General features: G+C 57.0%; 1 protein-coding gene across 5 annotated transcripts; it reads right to left on the bottom strand.

Moving 5' to 3' along the window:
* Positions 1 to 1,751: 1,751 nt before the first annotated feature.
* Irf8 (interferon regulatory factor 8) lies at positions 1,752 to 19,828 on the bottom strand. Of its 5 annotated transcripts, none has more exons than XR_015447009.1 (10): positions 19,710 to 19,828; positions 16,436 to 16,610; positions 11,900 to 12,083; positions 9,643 to 9,731; positions 8,493 to 8,598; positions 7,544 to 7,591; positions 5,121 to 5,507; positions 3,981 to 4,096; positions 3,398 to 3,653; positions 1,752 to 3,235 (listed from the first exon to the last, which is right to left on the bottom strand). XR_015447009.1 is itself a non-coding variant. In XM_021256622.2 (10 exons), the coding sequence occupies exons 3-10, from the start codon at positions 16,607 to 16,609 to the stop codon at positions 3,477 to 3,479; spliced, it is 1,281 nt and encodes a 426-aa protein (XP_021112281.2). In that variant the 5' UTR covers position 16,610; positions 19,122 to 19,175; positions 19,710 to 19,724; the 3' UTR covers positions 3,246 to 3,476. The 5 variants fall into 5 exon arrangements, 4 of the variants coding, with proteins under 4 accessions (XP_021112281.2, XP_021112282.2, XP_087056321.1 ...); XM_021256622.2 differs by lacking the exon at positions 1,752 to 3,235 and adding an exon at positions 19,122 to 19,175 and having other exon boundaries at positions 3,246 to 3,653; positions 19,710 to 19,724; XM_021256623.2 differs by lacking the exon at positions 1,752 to 3,235 and having other exon boundaries at positions 3,246 to 3,653.
* Positions 19,829 to 20,688: the final 860 nt, after the last annotated feature.

Here is a 20,688-nt window from a genome sequence, read left to right as displayed (position 1 = left end):
TCCCCTGCCACCTGCTCAACAAACAAGCAGGGCCACCCTGGGCCCCACACTGGGCTGGAGCCGGAGTCGGGCCTGGGCAGAGGCGGGCGGTGGCCCTGGACAACCACAGGCCCCACAGAATGACTACATGGCAGCTGCTTCATAAGAGCGTTGTGATCATTTAATTACCTACACCATCGCTATCTCTGATTTGTACAGTGAAGTGATCACTTCAGCAATTATGTTGCCAGTTATAAATTAAATTATCCTGTGTAGAATTAAAGAGAACTGACTAATTCTACTCATTAGTGTGATGAATGGCATCACTATTCACTGATATGATCATTGTAGAATTATAGTTATATGTTATAGTTCCTGGACATACTTTCTGATACTTATAACTACGTAACAATGCATGACATGTAATTACATGAGCAATAAATGCACGTGTGTGTGTCTGTAGCATTTGCTGCATGGCAGGAGCTGTTCTATGCTGGTCGAGGGCAGAAGATGCAATAAAAAAAAGTAATAAAATCAGCCAGATGGGGTGGTGCATGCCTGTCATCCCAGCACTCTGGAAGGCTAAGGCAAGAGGGTTATGAGTTCCAGCCCAGCCTGGGCAACTGAGTGACTTAGTGAGATCCAGTCTCAAAATAAATAAATCAAAAAGGGGTGGGGATGGAGCTTAACATAAAGGTCCTGAGTCTAATTCCCAGTACCTCATCAATCCATCCATCAATCAATGAAGGCAGTTGAGGTGGGTAGGACCAGACCAGGTCAGCGACCCACATGACAGACACTTACAGTGGTGCCAGTGAATGGTGTGCAGTAGATTTTTCTTTAGAAAGAACATCTAGGACTGGGGATTTACCTCAGTGGTGACTCCGCCTGACTCGTAAGTGCAAGGTCCTGAGTTCAATCCCCAGTATGAAAAAAAAAATTCTAAAGATTTCTGAGTAATTAGCTTGCAAAACTTTCAATTGTGGAGAGCCTGAATCATGCCCCAGTCATCCCTTTCTGACCCAGGGCTGCTTCTCTTCCCCCACAGACCCATCAAGGGCCTGCGGGCGGTCCCTGACCTGCAGATTCCACCAGGACTCCAAGGGCCCAGCAGGTCCCTCAGATGTTTGACCTCGGGGGGAAAACAAGAGTTTTGCAGAAAGGGATCATTGAAACCTCCGTCTCTCAGGCATTTTTACTATCCACAGCACGAACGAACGCATCCTTTCACGCTCCGCTAGCTGTCAGGGGATCTTCTCTGAAGTCGGCTCCCATCTAAGGTCCTAGCAATGTCCCCAGGACCCCAGTTCTCACTGGGCAGACAAGAGCTTCTCAGAGACCCAGCTGCTGCCCACAGGGATTAACACAGCTTCCTGCGAGAGCCGGCATGTGGCCAGCCGCTGTCCTTGTCCCTAGGCTTCCACACTGGCCAGACAACCCCTCCTATGGACAGACTCATGCCCGCCTGGTCCTGGTGCCCAGCTCGTGTGTGCCCACCCACCGGGTCCCTGCAGCTCCCAGGATGGGGGCGCCAGAGTCACCCCTCTTGGCCACTCACAGAAACCCGGACGGCCAAGCCTAGCACAGTACTGATGCCTGCCCACCTCCAGGGGACTCGGTGCCACCAGCCAAGGCCCAGACCCCTCACTGGCTATGGTTCCAGGATGAACAAAAGACAAAATCCTTGCAGTCACAGTCATGGTGCCCATAACTCCCTCTCTAGATCCTAGATCTGGTAGAAACTACAAAATATCTGGAAAAAAAAATACCACAGCAGCTTTATAAAAGAGCACTTTATTTCAATAAAGAATAAGATCAATATATTTTTCCAACGATACAAAAATAAATATTCATTCCACATATTAAAGACATGCTTTCACATTGCAACCGGGAGCGAAACCTCTGGTTAGCTCACCATCAGCTCAGCAAACGGTCTGGCGGCCATAGGAAAAGGCTCCCTCCGAAGCCGGGAGGCCCCGTCTGGGCGAGCTCTGACTTTCCAGGTTTTGAGTCCAGACTGCCCAGGCCCTGTCTCCCAAACCCCAGACTGCCCTTACCTCCCACTGTGAGACTCAGGTACATCGGGGTCACAAGGAGAAGGGATCCTGCTCCTGTCCCCAGCAGGGAATGGACAGGACCTTCCCCACACCCCCAGGCCTGCCTGGGATCTACACCCATGATGGTCCCACCCAACCACTCAACATCTGCAACAAGCAGGGCTCCCAACACCCATGCAGCCCAGTCTACTGGTGCCTGGGGGCACCCAGGACATAGGCATCTAAAAGGGCCTTCAACAGGCAAAATACAGCATTTTTTTAGAAAACATGTTCAAGTATTTTTAATAATGCACGTGTTGAAGTGGTTTCGGAGATACATTAGGGCAGAAGCTGGAAAGTCAGAGGCATGAAAGGAGTGAACGGCCTTGGCCATTACGCCAAGCCACCAAGCCTGTGAGCAGGTCCCCACCGTCTGTCCAGAGGAGAAAGGCAAGACCACTCCCAGCTCCGCTGCCCTTGGCTGGCATAGGTGTGGGCTGGGGAGCCCCGCAGAGTGGCAGGGAGGTGGCAGACAGCCCCTGCCACAGCCCCCAGGACGCCCCAGATGAGATGCTAAGGAAGTCCCATCTGGCCACACCCCAGCCCAGGTGGGTGGAGTCCACTGAACACATGCAAAACTCGCCTGCGATTCACAGGCACTTTCTAAACTTACAGTTTGCATCCTGCTCACTTTAAAGAAAAAATGATTCAAAGCAGTTTACAATAGAACACGTAGGTAAGGCAATTACAAGTACAAATATTTTTAAAACAAATCAAAACCTTCTAGAAAGAGAAGAGAGAGGAATCTGGAATGATTTCATTACAAAAATAAAAAGTTTAGCTCTCAGCTTCCAGGTAACAGAACCCCAGAGGAAAAGTGTGCCTTGTCTGAAAGCCAAACCCCCGAGGCCCTACACCAAATTCCAGGAAGAAACAATTCTCCCAACAAGCCCAGGTTTCGGCTCTTACCCCTTAACAGAAGGCTTGTAGCTAAATACTGAGAAATCTTATTAAAGAGTTTAAAAGTAAATAGAGTCTATGCTCCACATAGAATCCAACTTGTGAACTTCGCCTGTACCCACAGGAAGATGCAGACAATGAAAAGCCTGATCCCACGAGCTGACACTGAACACCTCACTCCTGACCCCAAGGAGCTGTCACAGGAGCTGTAAGTCTCTGGAGATGTCACTTAGCCCCAAATGCAGAATGAATCACAGCAACTAAGACCAATGAAAGAAAAATGCAGAAAGCACAATTTTTAATCACGGGTTAGAATTACAGGGCCCAGGCCACTGCCCGAAAGTCCCCTCCTCCTGAGCGAACAGAAGTCTGGCCGGCTGTGCCTGGTACGCACTCCTCAGGCAGCACAGCCAGGGGCCCACCTGGACTCAAGGGCCAGCGCCTGCCGCCGTCACTGTGACCGAGGGTCGCGGGCAGGGCGGGGTGCCGGACAGGCACTGCTCAGACCGTGATCTGCTGGTTTTCTCTGAAAAAGGGTCTCTGGTGAGAGGCACAAATCTCGGGAAACATCCGGAAGGCCTGGTCCGGCTGGGGCTCCTCGGGGGCTGGCGGCACAGCGCCCACACTGCAGCTCTTCCCCGAGTCCTCCACCAGCTGCCGGACATACAGCTGCTCCACCTGCAGGGCGGCACAGCGTCAGGCGAAGGCACCAGTGGGGCCTCCCACTGCACCCCAAGGATGAAGGGAGCGGGCGGCATTCCCAGCACGACTGGCCCATGCCCGGAAACCCACCACTAGAGGCCATTCCTTTGCTTAACTTAGAGAAGGGCTTAGCAAGTCCTAACCCGACTCAGACCTGAAGCTAACTGAGCTGGAGGAATCCTTCTGGAGAAGAGGCTCTGATTTTGAAAAGCAACCAAATAATGACACACACCACCGAGATGAGGACGGCCCGGCCCAGCCCACATCTGAAGGTCCACCCCACCCCAGGCTGCCCACGCTCACCTGCACCAGGATGAGCTTGGAGCGCAAGGGCGCCATGTCCGGAAACTCCTCCCCAAAGCACAGCACCACCCTGCTGTCCGGCAGGCGGGCCTGGCTGCCGTAGAACTGCTGTAGCTCTGGAGGACACAGAGGGCAGGAGGGTTGGGACTGGCTCCGTGCAGTGAGTTGGGGATGGTGGGCTGGGGACAGCGGGGCACGGAGGTGGCAGCAGGAGGAGGCTCAGCCAACCGAGTGCACTAGGCCAGCGCCACACCCCTCCATATGCCCTCAAACCGGTGGCCCTGGGGCCAAGGTCCAGCTGAGGCCTTGTGGGCTTGGCCATTGCCTGGGTGGCCCTGGATTTGGGTGCTTTCCATGCCCCAGGTCCCTAGTCCTCCACTCCCTGTCCTCCTGGGGACACTGTTCCCTCCCACTCCTACCTGGTCCCCACAGGTGCCTGTGCTTGCAACCCTCCGATCCCTCTCCCGGGAGCTGGTGAGGAACGGGACCCAGGGCCCTGCACCCTCCCCGGGAGCTGGGGCTGCAGCAGCCCCTCGAATGGCGCAGCCCTGCACTCGGGATGATGACCCCGGCCTCCCTGCTGTGCTGTGGACCCCGGCTCACACTGGGCTCTCGCCCTGCGGGGCAGCAGTGCCCAGCACCAGCTCTGGGCTGGGCTGCTCCAAGGCAAGGTGCAGACACGGGGAAGGACACCCAGCTTTTGAGGAGACCCATGCAGGTCCCAGACACCGGCCTCCCACAGAGGGGCGTGGGCAGCACTGGGAGTGTCTGGGTGTCACCGAGCACTCAGCGTGCACAGTGTCAGCGCATCTCAAATGTGCTCCATGTCCCAGGACTATGCCAGCCTGCAGATGCTGAACCGGGCCTGCCGAGCCCACATCTCCAGTCAGTCCCAGCCCGAGGTGACAGTGCCCAGGGCAACTGGGAGGTGGGGGTCCCAGGGCCACGTGCTGATCTGAGCTCTCCCATTCCCCCTCGGGAGACTGAGGCACAGAGACCCTCAAGAGCACTCCCAGACCAAGCACAGGCCATGGTTCAGGGGGCCCGGCTGCAGCCTCACCCACTTTCCTCCCCACCCAAGGCGAAGGTGCAGATGGCCCTCAGAGGGAAGCAGGGTCACTCCAGGGTGGCAGTACCGACCTCGGAAGAACTGGCTGGTGTCGAAGACCTGGACCACCTCGTCGCGCTCCAGCTTGTTGGGCCTGCCCTTGCGCACCACGGCATTGCCACTGCAGAACACACGGCCCTGGCACAGCCGCTTGACGAACACGCCCTGACGGCTGCTGTGCAGGAGCACGCCGCGCTCCAGGTGCCCGAGCAGTTTCCGTGTCACCTGCCTTTGGCGCTCGGTGGCAATGGTGTCGGCCGGCGGGAAGCGGACCAGCTCCAGGCCCTCGGGCCCGTACAGCTTGGCGCTGGGCAGCCCCGGCGGGCCCAGGGCCAGGCGGCAGCCCTCGGGGCAGGTGGTGGTGGCCTGGCCCACCAGCTTGCCCCCGTAGTAGAAGCTGATCACCATCTGGGAGAAGGCTGCGGGGGACAGGGGCGGTCACTCAGTGCTCAGCCGTCCGAGGGCCACTCCTAGCGCATGAGACACACGCGCTAGGGAAGGTCACGCGCCACTCAAGAGTGCCGCTCTCAGAAGCAGAACACGCAAAGGAAGACTGGGGAGGCCAGGTGTACACCCCACCCCTGCCACACTGAGCTCATTCTTTACATCCAAGGCCAGGGGAGGCCTGGTGACTGTGATGGACGCCACCACTTATCACGCTGGAAGGGAGGAGATGGAGTGTGAATCGGGGAAAGTGAGGGTGTCACCTTCTCAATATGGTCTGTCCCTGGGGCTCCCGGGGTTCAGAAACCTTCCCCCCAAGCCCTGGCACAGAGCAGGTGCTGCCAGTGGACTGCCACAGGGCCGAGAGACCGGTCCCGAGAAGAGCCCACGATCCCCCCTGGCCTGCTGGTGGAGGTGAGCAAAGGAAGCAGCCGCAGTGCCTGCCGACGGACCCTTACCACCTCCCGCCTGACAACTTCCTGTTAGGACAGCGGCAGCGAACCGAAATCGGGGCTCCAGCCAGAATTCACTAACGCTGCGCTTGGCTGTCAGGGCATCTCAGCTCTGGCCTCTGACACCCTGCTCCCAGCACGGCTCTTCCTTCTGTAGGCAGAGAGAGCGGCTTCCCACTAGGAAGAGACACCCGGCGACAGTCACACAGTGGCCCTGGACCTGCTGTTTCCGGCCCTTATCTCAGGGCCGCACCTGCCAGCTGTGTGTGAACAGGCGGTGCCACCGGGAACAGCATGGGGTCTCGGAGCCAGGGTGAAGGCAGTGAGCGGGCTGCACTGCACACATGTGACACCAGGCCCCGCCCAATGCAGAATCCCAGCGCTGCAGCCGCTCAGCTCTGCAAAGCAGGGCTGGCAACAGCACCCGCCTACTGAGGCTCCTGCTCAGCGCACGAAGCGCAGGGCCAGTGCTCACTTCATACTCCAGGGCCAGGACGAGACAGCTCTCCACAGGGGACTCCTGAGCCACAGTGGTGGGCTCTGGCCCATGGGGCACCATGAGGTCTATGCCCAGGGCTGGCCGCAGGCCCCCCAGAAGGCGGACCTAGCATGAGGACTGTTTTCCAAGTAAGGGAAGGAAGGCCCTGTGGGGCGGGGGAGAAGGGGGTCTGCCCAGGGGCACAGCTGCAAAGCGGGGGCCCTGGCCTTATGCCCCACAGGCTGGCTGAGTCTGCACCCTATGCCAAGCTCGCACACACATGGGGCAGAGGCATGGCATCCACCTCCCAGTGCAGCAGTAAGGGGACCTGGGGCCAGCGTTCCACTCCAGAGTTCCCATGAGGGAAACTCGAGCCTGGCCAGGTCCAAGCCTAGGGCACGGCCACTCCGAGCAGCCCACCCCAGGGCGCCTCTCCACCCCGCGGTCTCCCCACTGCCCAGCATCCTTGCTGTCCACTCCTCCTTGCATCACTGAACCAGCCAGCTGACCGGGGTCCCTCTAGGAGGTGTCAGACTCCGGGGCAGGGTGGCAGCAGAGCCACTTCCCCCACCGCATACTGAGACCACAGATTGTCCTCGCCTCTCCCTCTGATGCCCACAGCGCCGAGCAGGCTGTGGCTCGGGCCTGGCACCCACAGAGCCGCCCAGCTGCAGGACAGGCTCCAAACAGTTTTCCCAGCTGGGTGAGCACCCCTCTGCCCCGGGAGGTCCAGGGCACATGCTTGTCCGAGCCCTTGTCTCCCCCTGCCCAAGTCCCCCACTCCATGTTCTGTGGCCAACCTGAGGAGCAGAGTCCGTTCCCCAGAACCTGCGTGCTGGGGAGACACCAGCTTCCTCTGGCCCATGTCACCATCTGCTACCACAGCCTCAACCCCTGGGGCCCCGGCAGAGCATCACACAGCAAGAGGCCACCTCTGCCCACAGTGGGCAGGGCTGTGCAGAGGCAGTGGCATCAGAGCCCCTCCAGGGAACACAGTGAGGGGGTCGGGTCCTCAGCCTTGGCCCACACGGCCCTACCTCTGTCTTGGAACCTCACCCACGCCCACCACAGCACTCCGTACCTGCATGGTGTGGGTCATAGGTGGGGTACCCGGTCACCAGCGGCAAGCCTGCGGGGGACAGAGAGCAAATTCAGCCGTGCTGCGTGCCAGCAGCTGACCAGAGGCCCCAGCCATCCAGGCTCCCCAAGGCCAGGCCACAGCTTCTGCTGACCTTGCGCTTTCCCTGCAGGCCCAGATTTCTGAAATGCAGAAGCCAGACTGCAGCCAAACCAGAGGCAGGGGACTTCCTCTGCACTGTGGGGCGTCCGGCCCTGTGCCAGTGACCCTAAGACCACATTCCCTTCCCCCTAGGGGAGGGAACATCACTGGACCCCGTGCCACCAGGGAACCCGGGCTCTGAGCTAGCATTCTCCGAGGTGTCCCACAGGAGAGGAAGGGACACCAGACACTGCCACTCACACCTGGTCACTGACACCTGCTGGGCCGGCTGTCCCCTCCTGCTCACGGTGGAGACTCAAAGGTGCCCAGGTGCTGCAGAAGCCAGAGGCTGGGAGCGCATCCTGAGCAGCTGAGGGCTGAGCATGCCCAGCACAGCAATCTCAAGAGTGCATGCACCGTTATTACCTGTGACCCACAGGGCAGCCCCCATGGCCTCCAACTTACAGAGGAGCAAACTGAGCTCAAGAAGACCCACAGCTCCCAGTGTGGCTCTGAGCCATTTTGCACACCAACCTGGGCCCTCCTCCCTGAGATACCCTGCCCTGAGGGCTCCCCACTATCCAAACATAACAGAGCATCCAGGATGGGTGCAAGTGGCCCAACACCGAGTCCTTGGTCCAGCCCTGGGGACAGTCACCTGAGCCCTGCTCTGGCTCTGCAGAAGCACAGGAGGGACAGATGCACCTTGGTGGGGAGCCAGGGCCTGTCCTCACCTCCCTGGGCTCGGTACCCTCGACAGGACAACCAGGGCCACAGCACAGACCACCCACACCATCCCCAACGGGCTCACCTGCGCTGGGCTGCGGCACCCACCAGTCCGGGAGGAGCTGGCTCCTGCAGGCCTCTGGCGGGGACGGGCTCCTCTTGATCAACCCCATGTAGTCATCCACAGGAGGCTGCAACAGGCGAGAGAAGGCCACTCAGTCCTCAAACCACCAGCACAGCCCCAGTGCATAAAACCGAGCAATGGCTGCACAACTGAAGCCACATGACCACCTCTATCCCAGGAGACCGTTAAGCTTCACTTGCAACTTGAAAGGCCTTGACTGTAAGCCCCCCAGGCTAGCAAACAAGCATGCTGAGTGACCAGCCTCTTGCAGGCCAGCGGAAAGTTTGGAAAGTTTGCTGTCTTTCACAGGGAGCACCTGCTGCAAGCCAAGCACTGCAGGTTATGCAGCTGCCGGACGGCTGAGTTGGCAAAAAACTCTTCTAAGCACAGCAGGACACCGTGGGGGGGGGGGCGCTCAGAGCCAAGAATCTGCTTGGCCAGTGGCCAAAGACCACCCAGAAACCCAACAGCTGCACCTGCAGAGGAGCTGGGCAGCACACAGCACCCAAAGAGCTCTACACATTTCTTGAGAGCCCACATCGTCTTTTTCGAGGGCTGTGGGGCATCACTTTAGTGGCAGAAGCCCACCTTGGAATATCCACAGAAAGCACAGGAAAGGGGCAAAAGATAGCATCCAAATAGCTAAAAGAGCTTCATGAAAATCCTCCATGTTTCACCTACAGAGGCCCGAGGGGCCCTCACTGGTAACCTATTAACTGTGACTCTAGGTACACTTCTCACAGACCTGGTTAACTGGTTTTCCAACCCATCAAGGAATAAAATCTACACGTTTACAACACAGGCAAACTGACAGCCACGAGTGCTAGCACAAGAATCCATGTCACAGTGACAGCCAAGCAGCGGCACAGGCTGACATCCTGCTGGCTGCAGCCAGCCTAAGAAGGGTGGGAGCATGGTTAGAAGGCCGCCATCCAGAATGTTGACACAGATGAGACTGCAGCGCTTGAGAGAAGCTCAGTGACGCAGAGCGGCTCAGGAGGAAGGAGCAGATGTGCCCAGCAGGTGGAGGCCGGCTGGGCGCGCAGCCAGGGCTCCCTGCGCTCTGCATCTGCAGGTGTGCGCCGCTCGCTGGGACCCCGGCCCCACTCACCTCCTTGATCATGTCCTCCAACTCGGGGCGGCCACACTCCATCTCCGCGACGTCACTCACACAGCCGGGAGGCGCGAGGCCCAGTTTGCCTAGGGAAGCCAGAAAGCCCTGTCACACTGGGCACCAGCAGCACAGCCAGCCCTTGGTCACATTCCCGCTGCGTGTAAGAGTCAGCGGCACCCTCACTGTACCCAGCAGTGCCCGAGGCCTAGGAAAGGCATACGTCTTCACCCCCAGGCTTCGGTCGCTGGACCCCCAAAGTCAAGAGAGAAGAAGGCGGTGGGGGTTGTAAAAACAGCACTTTTAGGGGATGGAGACAGAGCTCCGGCCTCTTCCTTCTCTTCACTGAGACGCAAAGGGAACCCTGTCAGATATACGTTACCCCAGGTGTTGACTACCTACCCTACAGAAGTTAAATTTGCAAGCTGGGGGATTTGAAAACACCCAAAGATTTCCTGGCAAATGTGTTGGCAGGGTGAGGAAGTTTTTTAAAGGTAGTTGGCAGGAAATCTCTTTTTGGCCTTTCCAAATATATGCATATCTCTGTGCACACACAGCCCTAGCGCTGATAGCCCACTGGACCAGCCCATATCAGCACCTGCCCAGGGGTACCCAGGGTCTCCAGGGCGAGCACCCTCGACCAGCACTGCTCTCCCCTGGTCAGAAATTCACCTGTCAGCTTTAGCGGTTCAATTCGCATCCAGACCAAAAAACTCTTGCCGGCCTTCCGTGCCCGCCTCTGCCCACCCTTCCGTCCTCACTGAATTCTGATTCCATCTTGACAGATTCACGAATTCACCTAGAAGCTGCTGCTGAAGGAAAGGGGGCAGCCAGGGCACCCCCAGTGCAGCCCGAAGCCACCCAAGTACAGGTAGTGTGGCTCCATTTGTACACTATACAAATGTACCACGTGCTTGACCCTGAGAATCTGTCACTTCTCCTTTTACATCCTGCAGGTGACAGGGCCCCACCCCTGGCTATAACAAGTTACCGTCACCTGTGAGGTCAGGCTTGGCCAGTCCTGGAGGACAACGAGAGAAATGTCCCTGCAGCTTCCAGTTACACGCGATTTTGCAGTGACAAAACATTACCCAAAACTGGGGGGAAGGAAGAACAGTGTCTGCCTGGCCTTTCTGGACACATGGATGTGTTAACCGGACCCTACAGGCCATGTGATTCTCCAAGGGGACCGCTGTGTCAGACTCAGTGAAGTCAGGTGCTCATCTGCAGCTGGGGAAGCTACAAGTGACCAGGAGAAAGGATAACACCCCAAAACACGGTCGTATCATCCAGATCAGACATTCATCTTCCCGTCCTTCACTGACCAAACACACCACCGCCTCAGAGTCTCCAGGGTCTCTGTCACAGTGTCACTTCTGTCCCTGGTGAGTTAAGTACCTCTCTGACACAGGCTCGCTGTGTATCTCTTTGAGTCATGATATTAACGTTCTAAAAATTATGCATCAACATTTTCAGCAGCTGAGAAAATCAATGTGCTAACAGAATGTTTTAAACCAGTGGTGGCAATTAGACTTTATCTCCTGAGCCAGCTCTGATTCCCAGCAGCTACACAGCCATAACTTTGAGAAGGATTCTCATCTGATTGATTGGTGATGTCTGGCCGGAACACAGGAATGAGAAGTAGCGGACCTGTGGCTTTTTGTTTTGTTTTGTTTTGCTTCCCCGAATGCTTTCGGGGTTACAGAGCTGGACGCGGTCTGAGGAAGGATCACATGCCAAAGTTCCCAAGCAGCTCCCAGGATGTGACAACACTCTGAGCCTGTCCCATCTGCAGCAGTGACACCGAGAGTCCTGCCTTCAGAAGCTCTTCTCTCAGCTCCATGACCCGGCCTCTCCATGCACCACCCCGTCCCCTCATCCCCTCTGCAAGTGCAGAGACCCCCTGGGATTCCTCAAGAGAAGCTGCTGCAGGGTCTGTGTCCCATCCAGGGGAGCTTGTCCTCAGCTTGTCCCCCTGCATGTCCCTGGCCTGGACCACAGCCCAGTCCCCTCCAGCTTCCCCGTCCTCGAGCCACCCCCTCAGCTGGAAGCTGCCACTTGACAGCGGATGGTGCATGAGGTCAGCGGAAAGAGACCTCAGCGCTGCTTACAGAAAGGAGAGAAGCATTTGTTTAACTAAAGCTGCGCGCCCAGACCCTGTGGCGACGCTGCCTACACCCACCCCAGACCCAAGCCCTCCGCAAGGCTGCAGACCTGGCAGCTTCTGGAAGTCTGAGTGCCCACAACCGATAGTTACATTTTTGCTCTTCCTCCGGGACAATTCTATAAACTTTGTATGGCTCGGAAATGTCCAGCTGGGATCGGTCTGTCACTTCCTCAAAATCTGGGCTCTTGTTCAAAGCACAGCGTAACCTTGTCTTCCAAGTGGCTGGTTCAGCTTTGTCTCCTTCTTTAAACTTCCCTTTAAAAACTGCCCAGGCCTGAAGGACAAAAGGGGAGCACGTTAAACACAGGAGGCCCCCTGACCACACATCTCCCCCGTGGGGCCTAGCACGCCCTCCTGCCTGAGTCTCAGGCCACTATCTCTCTGGGTGTGAGGAGACCCAGGCCAGGCCGGGCGTCCAAGTCACCCAGGGTCCTCCCACACCGCCCCTGGTCTGTGCCTTCCACAGTCCCTCCCTGGGCTACAGGGCTTGGAGTGGCTGAAGCTAAGCTGCTCAAAGAGGAAGTTGCACATGATTTCACTAGAATGTTCAAAACAGACTTGTTGCTTTTTCAAATCGTCTCCTAGCTAAAACATACTATGAAAAGGGAACATTTGCAAAAACACTAAATGTGGCCATTGACTCCCCTGCTCCTTTTAATAGAAATTTTGTTTTGCATTTTTGCAAGATGCTGGCCTTTCACCCCTCAACCCAAAGCCTTGCTTTAAATGCAATGAAGTGTTTTCTATCAGTTATGTTTTTCTCTTTTGAATAGCTCTGTTTTCTGACCTCTCCAAACCTCAGGATCTGAACTGGGACCAGAAATTCAAACTAGGAAACTTAGAAGTTCAACATGTTAAAAGACATGGGGGCTCAGGGGACCATGCCTGCCTCGCAAGTGCAAGGTCCCCAATACCAAAAAAGAAAAGAAAAAATACATGGGACAGTATTTTAAAACTAAAACATGCAAATAACCATATTTTAAGACTCTAGAATTGGAATACAGTGGCCAATCAGGAGGTAACTGCTAATGGGTAAAAATTACTTTGTTTCAGGCAAAATCTGGCTGTGTTCTCCAGCCTAAAACAACAAGGGGTCTGGAGGGAACCCTCACTCCCAGTCAGGAAACTGCAATTCCAAGAGGAAAGCCGCATCCCCAAGGCAACCCAGTCCTGGGCTGGATGCAGCTGGACCAACTTCCAGTGCAGCTGGAGCTTAGGGTACCAGTAGCCCCAGGAAGGCTTGTGAAACGCAGACTCCTGAGCCCTGCTCCTTCAGTCCACCTGCAGCCCGTGCCAATCAGGTCTGAATTTATATTTCCAGAACCCAGAAGGGCGCCTTTTCCTCTCAAAAAGACACAACTGTTTATAGTTTAAGGCCAAGGCTCTCTCTCTACTGATGCCAAACTTGCATCTACGCCCTGGGAAAACAGAGCTGGAAGAACACTCCTGTCAGTGAACAAGGCAGTCCCTTCCTTTCCGAGAGGCTTCTCTAGTAACCAGCTATGGAAATGACCCTGAAAGTATAGGCTTAGTCCCTTCCTTTCCGGAACAAGACACAAACCCTGTTCAGGATGTGTCTTGTAAGTAACTGTCTTCTTTTTTTGTTGTTGTTTTTTGTTTTTTGAGACAGGGTCTCACTATGTAGTTCAGGCCAGCCTCAAACTAGAGATGATCTTCCTGCCTCAGCCTCCCAAGTGCTGGGACGACAGGCGTGTGCCACCACTCCCGGCGTGAGTAAATGGTCTTCGATTCTACCCTTTGCTGGCTGCATTGCTGACCATGCACCGATTTGCGTGTCGCTGTTGTAAGGAAGCAGCACAGCAAACCTTGTGCTAATGGAACAGTAACTTCAGGCTTTCTCTCACTCTGCCTTCCTGGTCTGTGGAGTTGGCTGGCTCTGCATGGAGCACCCTGTGCACTGCAGGGTACTCGGCAGCACCTGTGGCCTCGACCCATGGATGCCAGTAGCATCCTGCCCCCTTTGACATTCGGAAACGTCTACAGGCCTGGCCAAGTGTCCCCTGGGAAAAGTCATGCCCTCCCGCCCACCCTTGAGAGCCACTGGTTCCCCATCCTCCACCAGGACCTTGAAGCCATGGACTCCGCAGTAGTGGGATGACTGGTGTGCACCAGCACTGGCACCTCTGCCAGGCTCCCTCAGTCCCTAGCCACTCACTCACCAGGAGGAAGGCCAGGAGGCCCCATCCAAAACAGGCCCGGAGCCGGGACGTGTCCTGGGCTGCCACTGGTACCACCACACCAATCCCACCCCTGTCACCAGCAGGCACCTGGCCTCTCAGGGCGTCTCCGGCCGGCTCTTCCAGAGCTCAAATCAGACTTCGGATGATGCCAGCCCCCGCACACTCTCGGCAGCCAGGGCCAGGTCTCCCTCACCTAATGTTCTATCGCATGTCATGTTTTAAAAATTGATTCTTCCAGGGCTTGTGGACCCGGAACCGCTGTGCCCGAGGAGACCCAGCTGTCCGGCTCCAACAGCGTCAATGGCCGTTCATCGAGTGCCCAAGATCACAGCTGCACTTGGCCAGGTCCACCCGCCTGTCTTCACGAAAGAGGGAAGACACTTTTTTAAAACAAACCACGAGTTGGCATCAGGGCCTCCTCACTGTGCTCGGGTGGGACAGTGGGAGCTAAGTGCCTTTTTCACCATCCTGTCTGTGGCCAGTACATGACCTGGCTTCAAGAGGACACCGCAGGTAAGCGCGGAGTCTCTGGTGTAAGTGGCTTCTCACCGATGCTCACAACAGCAAGAAAGCAAACTCAGATTTTTTTTTAACTCCCAAATCTCTGAAAGATTTCCTTTGCACATTTGAAAAAGCAATGTCTCCACCTCACCTGCGGCACCCAAGACAGCTCCCCCTGACCCTGCATCAGTCTCACTGTTGGCTCGTTCCAGCAGCGGCCATGCCTGACGGCCACCTCAGGGCTGACCCTCGAGAGGACACGGAAGCGGAACCTCCGCATGACCAGCGCGGGAAAGCACGAGATGCTGCCCAGGACACCACCCTAGCTCTCACCGGCACCAGCCCACCGGCCTCCCACTCGGTGGGCACCCGTGTCTCCTGCCTGTCCCCGTTCCTGCTGAGATTGTAGACTCATTTCAGATTGCCACATCGAGCAACTGCGTAACCAACGGAAACATTGGGAATCTTGCACATCTTTCTCAGCACTGTTGAAACGGCCATGAAGAGCATTGCATAAGATGTATAAATCTGGGGCTTTATTTCATTACCCCAGTGCACTCGCCGAAGCAGGGAACGGGTGGAAGGGAGAAGCTGCCTCTCTGCAGCCTGCCGGCCACTGTCCTCACCTCTGGAAGCCTGCAACTGAGCCCAGGCCCCCAATACCACCGCTCAAGCGTTGATCCCGGCCATGGTCAGCTCAGGACAGGGTTTTCCATAGGAAGGGTAAGACTGTGTTGCCAGGGGGCGTCTGGCAATGTCTGAGACATTTTTGGTTGCTGGGAAAGGGGATGCTACTGGCATCTGGTAGGAAAAGACCAGGATTGCTAGAAAATGTCCTACAAACCCCTCACAGCGGAAAGGTATCTGGCCCTAGAACTAACAGTGCTAAGGCCCGGAACCCTGGCCTGCAGCTACCAAAACCTAGAGTTCCCAGATGACGGGGCACTTGAGCACTGTGTACCCTGAGCAGAGTCATTCCAAAGAGAAAGTCCCCATGGCACCAAAGGCAAAAGACAGCTAAGAGCACACGCATGCGAAATCCATACTGGCCCTGTGAATGGAAGAGCAGGGGCTGGCCTCACAAACCCTGGGGTGTCCAGGTTTCCTGAGCCGAGCCTTCGATTGGAAGAAATCTGGGGGACACGTGGGCAGTGGGGGACCCCAAGGGTGAGTGCAGCATGTTCCCACGTGCCTGTTTTCCTTGAAGCAAGCAGTACAATTCTCAAAGACAAGCCCAGAGCACAGAGTTAACAGAATCACCAAAGCACAGAGCCCACTGCCAACATGGACCAGAGGCACCTGAAGGACTGACACATGGGTTCAAGCCAAGCCTGACCCAGCTGTGCCCTACTCTGGGCCAAGACTCAACCTTTTGTTCCCTCTGGTTACCTGCGTCAGAAGTCAGTCATCTGCAGCTCTGGTCCAGTGATGCAGTGCAGCCCAGCAGGCTGAGCTCCCCAACTTGCTCATGGTCTCAGGCCTGTCTCTGGTCCTCTGCGACTCAGCCCCTTCCCAAGCACTCCAACCTCTTCCCATCCCCTGCCCCATGTGCACACAACCCGGGCGCTGAGTCAGACCACCTGCGGACCTCGCCCATGGGTGACTCTGATGGCCCAGCTGGCCTGCAGAGCCGCTGCCCTGGTTCCCGTTTCTCTGTCTGAAACTAGGTGTGTGAACCATGGAGGCCAGGCCTGGCTCAGAACTGTCCACACCAGACATCACGACATCAGAGGGGGAAGCAGAGGGCCAGGCCCAGACGTGGGCAAAGATGGCTCTCACGAGAGAGGAGAGCACATGGAGACACGGTCTCCCAGCTCAGGACACCTCGGAGCGGTGGCTGCAAGGCCAAGCAGAGGCAGGGGGACACCTGCACCACCACCAGGGAGAAGAGCAGCTGCTCGGTTTGCTGGGGACACGGGCTGACCTTGAAGATGGAGGCATCCACCTCCTGGTTGTAATCCTGCTTGCCGGCGTGCTTCCACGGGATGCGGAACATGCTCTTCTCCTCATTCTCCCAAATCAGCCCTGGGTACATGTTGCTGTCGATTTGTTCAATCAGCCACTGCCGAAGCCGCCGCCCGCCATTCCTGTCACACATCCTTCAGAAGGAAAAATCAAATCCTACATATAACAAATGCTGCTTGATGAACCAGAGCCACTCAAGAACACAGCCAACAGGAAATGTGCAGGTTCACAACAGAGGTGCTGGCGTGGGGGAAACCCCAGGGTCAGGGACTCCAGGCCACCTGCCAGAAGACAATGCTGGCCTCCATGACCCCAACCTGGATGAAAGTTTCCAGCCAGCTCCCCTCACCCCTGTGTGAGCCCCACCTTTGGTTCTGGCTGCACTTCCCGCTCTCCCTGACTTTCCGTCCCAGACAAACACGGCCACGTCGAAGAGCAACGTCTTCAACACAAGTTGAGGAAGTCACCTTCCCATGGTGCAGTGCATTAAGAAGCACCCCATTACCCGATGCTTGGTGGACAGGTGCCCCCAAGAAAGAGGAAGGCCTCAAGGCAGCCCTCCGGATTGTCCCTTCACAGCTGGTGGAGCAGCAGGAGCAAGAGCTTGGAATGAGACAGAGCTGCGATCCTGTTCCAGCCAGGGGACCCTGAAGTGTTGTTTAACCCTGGAGTGTCAGGGAGGACTGTCACACTGGCAGCACTGCAGTGAGAGTCCAGGCGCTGCACAGGAAGTAGCACCTGAGCCAAGGCTGGTGCCTTGGAAGAGTCCCTCGGTCACAGAGGTGGTCACCTTCTTCCTAGGGACTCTCACACCCAAGAGGGACAGTACATGAGGGGGAGAATGAACCGCAGCTACAGAAGAGCCAAGTAGCTGGCTCAACCCTTTGGGGGCACGGTGACCTCGGGACCCCAGGACACCCAAAGGACCCTTAGATGTTCCTGCCAGCGCTCACAGGTGGCTTCCTGGTAGCACAAAGGAAGAGAAGACACACATGCTGTCACAATTCACAGCCAGCACATACAAGAGCAGTGCTGGAAATCCCCCAGGCAGTTGGACAGACGCCCACCCAACAAAGAAACCAAAGAAACAGCATTTCCATTCTTCCAGTGAAATGTGACCTCTCTGGGCACACAAGTTTGAAGTGATCAGCAGCAACAAGACATAACATCCCCAAGAATATGGTCACGGCCAGAGCCGTGCTGGTCCACAGGCAAAACAAGTCAGTAACCTTTGCGAGAAGTGCATTTGGGAAACTCCGGCCCCTGCAGGTGCTGTGGGGGCAGGGGGGGGGTGCCAGGCCCCGGGGGGGGGGGAAGGAGGTGAGATCTCAAGCACTAGTTTCAGCTTTTCCACCCAATAACCCCGTTGCTCCCCTGTGGGCTCAGAAGGGGGTGCAGGTGTTAAACAGGAATTGGAGTTTGGAAGCCCGGCCCCAGCAAAGCTGCTCTCCAGCGGGACCTCAAGAACCTCTCTGAGACCCTGCATCTGAAAAGTGAGGGATGTACTTCCAGAGGCCCAAGAGTCTGTGTCCAGAAATAAGAAGGAACCGACTCAGGAGGTTGTACCTAGGGAGAAGAATGAAGCAGCACCATCACGTACCCTCAAAACAACCAAGCAGGGTGCCAATCCCTACAGCTCCCTGGGGAGGAGGGGGACTCCTGGCCTGGAGGAGGTGAGAGGGAGAACACACAGGGGCTGGGCTCTGGGAAAGTGTCAGGCCTCAGCCTGTGGTCGCTAAGCCCCCTAGTAAGAAGCAAATCCTGTTGGTATGGGCCTTTTCTAGGAGTGAGCACTTTCTCTCCAGGATTCCTAGGAGTTCATCACCCCAAAATTGCTAAGGATGACCACCTTAGAGATTCATAGAAAATAAGGAAAAGAAGAGAAGAGAGTATGAAACCTGGAAAACACTTTAGAAACCATCTGATCCAGCCCCTCTTTACCCGAAGAGGGAAAGGAGGCTCAGACAGGTACCACACCCCCCAGGAACCTGGCAGACTGGATCAGATCTGCCCTCCAGGCCCCCACAGCAGCTTATTTTCTTCATTCTACAGAGAAAAGCCACAGTTAAGTTAGGAGGTCTCAGCACATGGACAGCCCCGCCTGACTCTCCGGCAGTCACTTCCGAGATTCTAAACGGCATTAGAGCCTACAACTCTTACAATCATGATCCCGTGTGATTTATTGAACACTAGCAAATTAACCTCACCAAGCGCCCGGCCAGGAAAAAATAATATGCCAGTCATATGCTTATAACTTCCTCTTCCTCGATTTTGAGGTAACAATCGCCTCCACTGACCAAGTGCTATCTGGAGCTAATCTGCATCCCAACACATGTGCTGGGTCCCTGCCCAGAGCACCCAAGGGGACTGGGACAAGGGACCTGGCTGGGCCCCTGAATCTGGCCACCACTCTGGGTACCAGAGGCCTCCCTACACTACACATTTCTCTCTTGCCTCAAGGGACAGAATACTCCCAAATATTCTGGGGAAGCCACCAGCTGTATCCCAAAGGAAAAGCTCATTTAACTACAACCTCTTACCTTTGTTTTTTTAAGTGGGGGCTGCAGAGTGGGGACAATTTAAAATTCCAGAGCCTTCTGTCCCCAGGGCCCACCTCTAAAGCTCTGGGCAGTAGCAGATCTCACCTGGGCAGTTGTCCTGAGCCCTGGGGTCCTCTCTGTCTCTCTCTCTCCTTCTCCCTAGTAGAGGAGATTGAACCCCGTTCTGAGCTACATCCCAAGCCCCTTTTAATTTTTATCTTGGGCAGTACCTAAGTTGCCCAGGCTGGCCTCAAACTTCTGATCCTCCTGCCTCAGCCTCCCAGAGTTTTGGTGCTATAGGCATGCGTCACCATGCCCAGCCCTGGGGCTCACCAGGGCCTGGGGCTCCTCCCACCCCCAGAACTTCCCACGACCCTGGCTGGTGCCAACCTCCTTTCCCCGGGGGAAGGGACACCCAGGAGCCAGGTGCCGACCCCATTCGGGAACCTCTGCCCGCGCGCGCTGCCGGCCAGGTTCGCGGCTCTTCCGGCTGCCTGGTTTTGGGGCTCGCTATGTCCCCCATTAATAAGCTTCCCAGGCGAGCCAGAGCTTAGGAAAACTGAGTTTCACAGCGCGGCCAGTCTGGGGAGCAGGCGACAGGGACAGCGGCCGGACCCCGGCTCCCAGCGGCGCGCGTGGCGGGAAAGACGCGTCACGCGGGGTCACCTCGCCGCTTCCCCGCCGAGCTCCTACCTGCCCGCCTGCCTCCCAAACTCCCGCCGCTCCGCGATGTCGCCGCGGGCTGGGGAGCCCGGCTTTAAGGGTGGGGTGGGAGTGGGCGGAGCCAGTCCAAAGAGGGACAGCCGCTTCGACCAATGGCGCCCGGGAGGAGAGCAGGCACCGCCCAATCGGCGCGGCCCACCCGGCCCGCCTTCTTCGAAGCGCTCGGCTTTCCGAGAAATCACTGTGCTGTGCGGGGCGGCGGGCGGCGGGCGGCGGGGATCCGGGGCCCCCTCTGGGCCCCCACCCCCTCTCCTCGTCCGGGGCCGGGGCCGGGACCGGGGCCAGGGGCGGCGCGGGAGGGCGCTTCCCACAGGAATTCCCAAGGGGTGCGGGGGCGTGCGCCAGGCCAAGCCGGGTCGCGGCCCGGGTCCCCGCAGAGACCCCACGTGGCCACTCTGCACCGCGGCTGCCTGGAGCCGCAACAACCTCGGAGCCGCGGGGACCGCTGTCCCGGGAAACCTCGAGCGCGTGTCCCGAGGCGGCGGGCACCTGTCGCGTGGGGAAAACCATCGCCCTCCCCGCAGGCCCGGAGAGGGCCGGCGACTCGGGGGTGCCGAGCGTCCACTCGGGGTCCGCACGGACCCTGGGGGCGCAGCCGGTCGGCTGGGTCGGGGACACCCTGCCCCACTCCGGGCGGCCTGCGTCCCCGCGTCCAGCCCGTCCTGGGTGAGCCGCGTGGACGTGGGTGTGGGAGTGGGCGCGACGCAGCGGAGGGAAGGCAGCAGGAGGCTTTCCGGGTCCGCTCCGCGCCGGCGCCTTAAGGAGAGTCAATGGACTTCTATGGACAGCTGGCCAATCACATCCGGCGCCAGCGCCCTTTAAGGCCACCTTACTCATCCGGCCTTTCAAGGACCTGTGGAGACGTTGGAGACCGAAAAAGAAATTTTTCTGGTTTCACAATTCCAAAAAAAAAGGAAAAAGAAAAAACACGGAAATTTTCAAATAGATA

The sequence above is a fragment of the Heterocephalus glaber genome, unplaced genomic scaffold, assembly GCF_053883595.1.
Source record: "Heterocephalus glaber isolate CG9 unplaced genomic scaffold, H.glaber_assembly_v1.0 deba00000071, whole genome shotgun sequence".
In the NCBI taxonomy this organism is placed as follows: domain Eukaryota; kingdom Metazoa; phylum Chordata; class Mammalia; order Rodentia; family Bathyergidae; genus Heterocephalus; species Heterocephalus glaber.
This window is presented reverse-complemented; position numbering and strand designations above follow the sequence as displayed.